The sequence below is a fragment of the Varanus komodoensis genome, unplaced genomic scaffold (assembly GCF_004798865.1).
Source record: "Varanus komodoensis strain SLA01 unplaced genomic scaffold, ASM479886v1 scaffold1, whole genome shotgun sequence".
Taxonomy (NCBI): domain Eukaryota; kingdom Metazoa; phylum Chordata; class Lepidosauria; order Squamata; family Varanidae; genus Varanus; species Varanus komodoensis.
Genome location: NW_025335268.1, coordinates 67560406 through 67569156, shown reverse-complemented (window position 1 = coordinate 67569156; position 8751 = coordinate 67560406). Strand labels below are relative to the sequence as shown.

General features: G+C 44.7%; 2 protein-coding genes across 2 annotated transcripts; one reads left to right on the top strand and one right to left on the bottom strand.

Annotated features, from left to right (window-relative positions):
• Window positions 1-426: 426 nt before the first annotated feature.
• Window positions 427-1433, bottom strand: LOC123022245 (BLOC-1-related complex subunit 6-like). The gene has a single exon (XM_044427854.1). The coding sequence runs from the start codon at window positions 1158-1160 to the stop codon at window positions 675-677; it is 486 nt and encodes a 161-aa protein (XP_044283789.1). The 5' UTR covers window positions 1161-1433; the 3' UTR covers window positions 427-674.
• Window positions 1434-1711: 278 nt separating this feature from the next.
• PNRC1 (proline rich nuclear receptor coactivator 1) lies at window positions 1712-5961 on the top strand. The gene is made up of 2 exons (XM_044427794.1): window positions 1712-2294; window positions 4926-5961. Exons 1-2 carry the CDS (start codon window positions 1869-1871, stop codon window positions 5358-5360), a joined length of 861 nt encoding a protein of 286 aa, XP_044283729.1. The 5' UTR covers window positions 1712-1868; the 3' UTR covers window positions 5361-5961.
• The last annotated feature ends 2790 nt before the right edge of the window (window positions 5962-8751 follow it).

The window sequence follows — 8751 nt, the reverse complement described above, 5'->3', positions numbered from 1 at the left end:
TCTGAATGCACCTCAACCACTCAGTCTGTAAGCTAGTCTTATCCTTCAAGACCTAGGATATTTCAGTTAGCTGGCCTGCAAACATAAAACTTCAACTATATTGCAGTACGATCCTATGCAATTATTTAGAAGCTCAGTTCCACAGGGGTTCGTGGGTTTTGCTGCCAACCAAAAAATATATGTAGGACTGCTGTTTAGGTGAAATCATTTGGACCCTTATTTGGGACTAAACCCCAATGAACACAGGACTTACTTCTAAATAATTATTAACCTGATTGTTCTGTTCGGTTGCATTTCATGAAAATTTCTATCATGGCAATATGCAGACTATAAGAAAATTAGTTTAACAGAGCTACTAATGCAGGCTTGGAAATGCATTTTGTGTGAGGGGCTGTGTTGTGCATTGTTGCAACAGAGAAGCCCAGATAAGAAGGGATGAGTTGATTTATTAAATGGCACAATGGATTTTGCATACCATTTTTTAAAAGGTGGCTAAAAAGAAGCAATTGGACGTCCTGAGATCAATATCGAGAAGAACAAAGTGCTTTGGAAGAACGATCGTTCAGCATGGGGGATAAAGAGGCGCGGTCTAAAGGCCGGCTTACTTTGTTTAGCAACAAGCAAAAGGCTCTCGGAGATGGGGGAAGGGGTGAGTAGCCCAGGGAAGCGGCCGCCTATTTGCAGAACGCCTCGAGTCTCTCCAGCGCGCTCTTCATGTCCCGGATTCGCCGGGCCAGGGTCAGCACGGGCTGCATTTCCCTGTCCAGTTCCTCGCAGCGGGCCATCAGCGTGTACATGGACCGGATGCTCGCATCCACGGCCTCCCCCAGACTCTCGACGCCGTCCCGGTAGGTCTGGATGCAGCCCACGCTAAGAGCTGTCAGGCCCTGCAGGGCTCCGTGCACGCTCCGCAACAGCTCGTCCACCTGCGCCGCCACCTGGACGGCCACGGCCGTCAAGTCCTGCAGAGCCTTCGCGTCCACGGCGGGGATCGCGCAGCCGGATGCCGACGAGGCGCTGAGCCGGATCTGCTGTTCCAGGTTATTGGTCACAAAGTGGGTGAGGGGCCCTTCCCATCGTACTGTGCCCTCGAGCTCCAACGCGCTGTGCTCGGAGCTGCGGGGAGCAACTACTACTGCCGCCGCCGCCTCTTCCGCCATACTCGGGCTCCTTGCGAAGAACTTCCGCGGACCGTTCGAGGCGTTGCAGTCTCAGCCACACACTGCCCCCCGCCACTTTCCGTTTTGTGCGGTATTTCCTGCTCTGGAGGCACGCAAACAATGGGGGTGGGGCGAGTGTTTTGAGTCTTCTGATTGGAGAGTGCGGCCTAACAACGCGGTCCTAGCCTGGTTTACTCAGAAGCAAATCCCACCGCATTCAGTAGTTTACTCCCACATGTGCGTGTTTCGGAAGGAGACCTAGAAAGCCCAGCGGAGGGGCTGCCTTGCCCCCAGCCCCACACCACTTCGCCACCCGGGCAGTCAGCAGAAAGGACTGGCCTCGAAAAGAGGGCGTGGCGCGCTACCGTGTTTGTGTCTCTCTTGATTGGGACAGCGCGGCCCATCAGGCACCAAGGTTTCAGCCGATTGGACAGCGGTGACGAGAGGCGGGCACCCCTAGCAATCTTTGTGTTCTGATTGGTGGGCAAAGGGAAGGGGGAGAGGCCTTCTCGAGTAACAACAGTGGGGCGTTGTGGCGAATTCTCACTCCCCCGCCATGTTCTCCTAGTAGCGGATCTGATCGCCTAAGCAGCGCAGCCCACCAGGGCGCTCCGCTGTCACATCCCTGCATTTCTACCGTCTTTCCTTGTTCACAAATCCAACTATTTTTCACCCCTTTGCGCTATTTCGCGAATCCTAACCTTCACCATGGTGACTACCACAGCGCCTTCACCCTTTCTAGCCCGGATCTCGGCCGGTACCGAAGACCCTCGGCGGTTTCCCACGTCCCTGTTTCAACGGCTCATAGGGGCAGAATACAACGGCGAAAGCCACCAGCCGGGTTGCTGCCCAGTGGGCCCAGGTGGTACCACACGGCCGGCGCTGAAGAAAGTCAGGCGGCGGAGAGGAAAAATACGGTCCACTCCCTCTGGCCTCTTACAGAGCCGCTACCAGCAGTACCAACAACACCGCGCCGGCTTGGGACGAAGGAACACAGCGCAGGGGACGCGCAACCTCTACGAAGTTCCCGCTGCCTCGTCGGAGCCTGGGCAAGAAACGGTCCCAAAAGAGAAAGCTCCGGCAGCTTCGCCAAGGACAGCCCCCGTCAGTTTCGCTAAACCCCTCAGGAAAGAGGTAATGGGGGGGGGATGTTGGGGCGGGGGGGGGCTCATGAAGGAAAGGGGCAAGTCGTTGTTTCTCGCAGGTGGGGGAGGCGGTGCTGAAGGGACAGTTGCGCAGCTCCGGTCTGCCTGGGGAAGGAAGAGGAAGTTTCCGTTACGTCTGTTGTCTTCCCTGAGAAAGGGCGATTCCGCGAGCGCTGATAGGTCAGAAAAATCCACCAATGAGCATGGCTGCCGAGCCCAGCAACAGCCCGATTTAGCCTGTCTGGCAGGGACGTGACGGCGCCGCCGTGCCCAATGGAGGAAAAGGGGGGGCGCGGAGGGGCTCGCTGGGGGCGCGGAGGCTACGCGCTGGCGCTGCTTTGGCTCCCCCGCGCCCTGGACTCGGGAGGGAGTGAGGGCCGCCTTATCGGGGAAGCCCTCTCGGGCTGCGTATCGGGGAAGGGCCACCTCTGCTGGCGTTGCTGAAGTCCTGGTGCTGCAAGACCAAGACTTTAAAGGGCTGCTTGGTTCCTTTCTGCCTATCATTAGAGGCTTTCTGACGGGAGTCGTCAGTCATCTAGCAAAAGAACTTGTAAAACGCAGTCATATGCACGTTAGACAGCCAGAGGCCTGGTCTGGAAGTGTAAGGTTTCTTTTGTCTGACTAAAGACGCATGGGATTGGCCCCTAAAGGATCTGCAAACCTTCTGGAACAGTCCAGTCCTGCCAGATTCCCTTTGGCACTGCTCCGCACGAAAGAACTCGACATAGATTTCCAAAATGCTCTTCCTGGCTGGCTGGCTGGCTGGCTGGCTAGTTAGTTATATCCCGCCCTTCACAATGTATCAGGGCAGTAATCAGTCTTACTGTCTTTTAGGCGCCAGGGGTAAACAGTTGAATCGCCCCAGTGGTTTCAGTGGGATTTACTACTTTGTACGTGTGTAAAGGGTTGAAACGTAAATACATCTAGTTGGAGACAGTTCCATTTATCTTGGGAGCTTGTTGCAGGACTTTTAAAGTAATGAAGTCTGATAGCTGAGCTAGATGCAGCAATGATCTAACTTGGTATAAGGCAGCCCTGTTTCCATCTGACAACTAGATTCTCCTAGATGATGCATAGGCAACACTCCTATAGATGCATATGTGGAAGCAAACCCCATTGAAATCACTTTCAAATAAGCATGCCTAACCCTATGTTGATGGTGACTTCTCTGAAGTCAGCTTCCTCACTGAAGTCGTCTTTGTTTATATGTTTATATTTGCTTTCTAGTCAAATGTTGTCATACAAAAGTTTACACTGATCAGAAATGAGACAGTGGCCCTACTCTCAAGTTTACAAATTAAAAAGAGAAGCCCTCGCACACCAAGGAAGAAGAGAGGAGAGAGAGATCAGTTTGACCATGCCAAATGATGAAATATAAACAGGCAGTAATAGCCAGTTCAGGCCAGGCAAATCTTCCTTTGCTGGTGTCTCGGAATAGAAATGGTACAACTCAGATCCTCTGGCAATTAGACTGGAATGAGGAAGCAAACTTTCTTCAACTGTTCCTTCTCTGGCTGACAGGATGGGGTCATACTAGCCTTTTCCTTGCTGTGCCTTTTTCTTGAGATGAAGTATCACCCAGTAGACTGCTATTACAATGCTAACAAAAAGTCACTTGGGAATGTTCCATTTAGTTAAACTAGTGGGACTAACTTCCAGCTAAATTAGTTTAGCTTTTCACAAAGATACTTATAAAACGTCACAGTAAGATCTGTGCAAGAATTAAGGTCAACTTCTTTTAGTTAGACTTGCATTGCTGATTCAGCTTGTCCCAACTGTCCCACACTAGAAGCCTGAGCAAACCATGGGAAGTAAAATCATTGGGTCATGGTTATAATTAGTACATTCAAGGGCTTTTGTAACAATAGTGGGTGTGCTGCAAATAGGAAATAGTACTTAATGTGTCCGGCCAGAATGTAAAAGAAATTAGTCTGGGCAGAATCCAAAGTTGCACAATGGAGTTTTACTTGTGTGGCAGGACTTTTCCTCTTGTATTCCGTGTAATCCTCCACACCACACAAAAATGTCCAGAGTCCAAAAACGTTCCAGAGCCCTCTAAATCAGATTTTGAAAGGATGTGGTGTAGCTGACAGAAGCAGCCCCATCAGTGGAATTACTTTATTCGATTTTGCCTTTGAAATAGGTTTTGAAGTGTTTAGGAGTTCCCTTGTATTTCAACTCTCTACACAATGGCTGTAAACATGACAAAGTTATTTAACACTGACCAGACAACATGCCACAACCTTGAGTGGGTTATGTACCCCATGACAAGCCACAGCACCCATAGGTGCTATATTGCATATGCAGCACCTACTGGGACATATGCTGTACATACTTGGTAAGTGTTGGTTATGGGAGGTTAAGGTTAGGTAGGTCACATAACCTAAATAGACAAGGGGTGGTTCAAGGGATAAGCAACCCATGCTGTTGGCTTTGCATGACACAACAACCTCCAAGCAAGGTTTTGCATATTCAAAATTGTCAGCGAAATTATTGGAGTCTCACTGTCGGTTAAATAACAGCTGGAGTACAGAGTGAGTGACTCTGAGAGACAACTCACTCTAAGACAAAAGATATGAACATAGTTAAGTGTTTATGATTTTATCTTTTATCTTTGCAGTTGCTCAAAACCAGGATTGCAAAGTCTGAAAAGGTTACAATTCCTTACAGTCAGCCTGTTCACAGTATACACCTGTGTGACCAATCAAAAACTAACAGACAGAGAAGCAAATGTAATATACCATTGAACAAAATTCCACCTATTAAAAAAAGTGAAAATAACTTCTGGCATGAACCTGAATCACCTGAGCTCATTAAAAAGCAGGAGAAAAAGGCTCTGAAAAACACAGAACATGTGAAAGCAAAGAAGACCATCTTTCTGACTGAAGCCAACCAAAAAGAAAACTATGCTGGAGCAAAATTTAGTGATCCTCCTTCACCTAGTGTCCTTCCAAAGCCTCCCAGTCATTGGGTAGGAAGCACTGTTGAATATTCTGACCAAAACAAGGAGATGATGGCATTCCATCTAAAAACTCTCTTGAAAGTTCAAGCATAGTTCATGAATATTTACACTGAACATAATGGGAATTTGAAACCTGCCTTGTTGCAACATGATCCACAAAAGACTTTCTTAAAATCAAACTTGTACTCTATTTTTTAATGATTGTGTAAATAGTGTATATCATGTAATGTGTATATTCATATTTTGAGGTACATTTTAGTTTTGTTATGAAAGGATGTATTTTACACTGCCCATGTGGTAGATGGCTTTTGTATATAATAATGGACATCTAATGTGTGCTTAATACATTGAAAGACCTGACAGTGTTTGCACAAGGTACTAACATTTTGAAAGAAGAAAAGCTCTCATCTCAAGGTTCAAATGAAAATGTGAAAAATATTACTAATGCACTACTGAAATGTTTTGCAATCTGTGGCACAATACATTGTTGAATAAGAACATTTCATGAAATGAATTTATTTGAAACAGTATATGGAGTTAAAATAATTTCTCCTTGCAAAGATGAATTTGGAATTTGATTTATGGAGCCCCAAATGGAGCACTGCTGATTCTCTGACAAAGAGCAGCAGAGCTATGTTCCAGAGATAATTGGTTATTTTAAAAAGAATAAATAAAATAATTTGGCCTCCCCTTATTGGTTGGCATTTTTTGTGAGTTGTTCTGCCTGAACGAATGGTGTTGTAGATGTCAGAGTATAGGGCACCTCTGTGTCTTGTCAATGTGAAGATGTCACTTTTTTAAACGGTAAGTTTACAAACGTCCATTACACTTTACTGGCCCATACATCCTAGTTCTCTGCAGTACAGTCCAATACATGTCTTCCCTTTGAGTTCAGTGGAGCTTGCTCCTTGAAGCCTGTTTAAAAGATTCCAGACTGAAGTCATTTTCAAACAATGAGTGCGCTTAAGTCCTCCCCAGTAGGAACCTCGGTAGCTTTGTAAGATGGTTCCTGTAATTACAAAAAGTAAGCAGGCTCTCCACACCCATTTGCCTCAAGGGAGATCCACATGTGGAAGCAACACTGGTGCCAAGTTCTCTTAACTGAATCTTGAAATGTGCAAGTACAAATCATAATGTGGGTGTGTCATTAGATGCAACTCTGTACAGATTGCATGGGAATAGGTTGGAACTTTCCATCAACGTTTTCCAATATAGCTGGTTGTTGCCACATCTAGACTTGGATTATTGTGACTCGCATGAGGTTCTCTGCTGGGAGCTAAGACTAAAGAAACATGAGACATGCAGCAATGTTCTGAATTAAAAGGTGCACTGAAGACAGATTGGAAAAATACACTACAGTTTGATTTACCTTACAGAGAACAACGGTAGACAAGTTACGAAATTCCAGTTTTCTGGAGTGGCAGTTGCTGAGATACCAATATACTAGATCTGTACAAGCACCTGGAGAAAAGTGTGATCTAATTCAGCAAATGACCAAAAAAAGTGCTACCCATGAACCTGAAACAAACTTTAACAGGTACAAATGAACATAAACCATGGTTTTTGCAAAATAACTGCAATTGATTTACATCAGGTCACTTGTGTAGGAAAAGATTTGAGTTTGCACTGCAAAATGTTCTGATCTTTTAGAGCAGGAATGAGCAACTTGTGTCCTCCAGATGTTTTGACTTAGAACTCCAATCATTCCTCACCATTGGCAACACTGACTAGAGTTTGTAGGAGTTGTTAATAAAACATGGAGGGTCACAACTTGCCCACTCCTGCCTTAGAAAAAAAAATAAAGCTGCATTTAGTAAAAAGTGATGCTTAAAAAGATGGTACCCCATGTCTATATTTTGGCCCAATACACCACAAGTATTTGACCTGAAATATTTGAGGGGGAAGATATCAGAGCACACTTAAGATGCAATCCTGGGCAAGTTTAGACAGGCCTGTTGTTGGCTAGTGCATGCTGGAAGTTGTAGACTTTTCCTTGTCTAGACTTGTATAGGAGTGAGCCTTTAAAGTGATTTAAATATTATAATAAGTACAATTTTCAATTTCAAAAATTTAAAACAGCATATAGCTGCCTTCCATTATTTAAATTTAAGGACAAAAGGCACTGAAAACTTTACATTAATTTTCACATGAAATACTGACAACTGCCCATCTATTTCAACAGCCTCACTAAGGCTATTGTGCAGCACCTCAAGTTTTACTGTTAATTCCATTTCATTCTGAGACACATGTATTTTCCCACAAACCTGCTAAGGATAGTTGTGTAAAAAACAATTATAAGTTTGAAACGATGAAACTTGCCCAATAAGATATTTATAAGTAGCATGCATTCATTTTTATTCAGTCTTAGGAAATAATCCATTCTGCCAAAATGCTAGTCTTTTAAAGCAGCATCTCAAAGCTTAAGATAAATGTATTGCTTTTAAATAATCAGCAATAAATTCATGCAATCATTTTAATAAGACATTAACTTTTTATCTCTGGAAAGAAAATGCTTTAAGAAAAATAACCCTTAGTCTTTATCATTAAGGTAGTTCCAGCATTCTGAAAAGTAGTGCTCATGTAGCTATGAAAAGATAAAACTATTTCCAAACTAATAAACATAATTTTTGTGTTATACTAAAGTAATTGCAAAATAGAATATTTTGTCCATGATATTCTAACTTCAAGTTAGAGCATAATGCAGTTTAAAGCGTATCTTACCCACTCGAGGTTGCAGGTTAGACCGTCCCTAAATAAACCATGATGTGTTTTGGATTGTTCAAGAAATGTAATTCAAAGAACTCCCCCGCCCCACTTCCTGGATTTGCATGATACTTGTAGGTTCTTGGCATACTTCCAGAGCCCCTGTGGGTAAATTAACTCATAGTGGACTGCTCTGTTATGGAATCCAGGTCATAGTCTCCTAGTACCTCTGTTCTTGACTTTAGTATGCATTGACTTGGGTTCAGACAACATGCTGCAGCTTGTCATGGGCCATTTAACCTATGATGAGTCAGTTGAATATCCAACCTAAAACAGACCATTGAGAATGGTTTAACTGCTGCATAACCCATGCTCACAAAGTTCTCATGACTGCATATTGAACATGGTGACCGCACATATGCCACAACATCACTGAGTTAAATGAATAACCTACAACAGCTGTTGTGTCATGAGAACAGCCTCAATGTCAGGAGGGAGCATTTTCTCTAGCATCTTCTGTCAGCTACACTCCATGACCAGGTATCTGAACAAGCCTTGAAGCTGCCTTGGTTTGCTATTCACGGGACCTTCAACTTACCAATTTGTTTCTAAGGTCCAGTGATCCTGATCACCAACCCCTTGCAGGACAAGCTCTGGACAGAATGATTTATGTCAGGTCCAGCCATGAATGCTTCATTGAGACAATTGGAGGGACTATGATTTGATCTTCTGAAAATACAAGTGCCTCTTGCTTCCTAGGCTGGGTAATCTGCTTGAATCT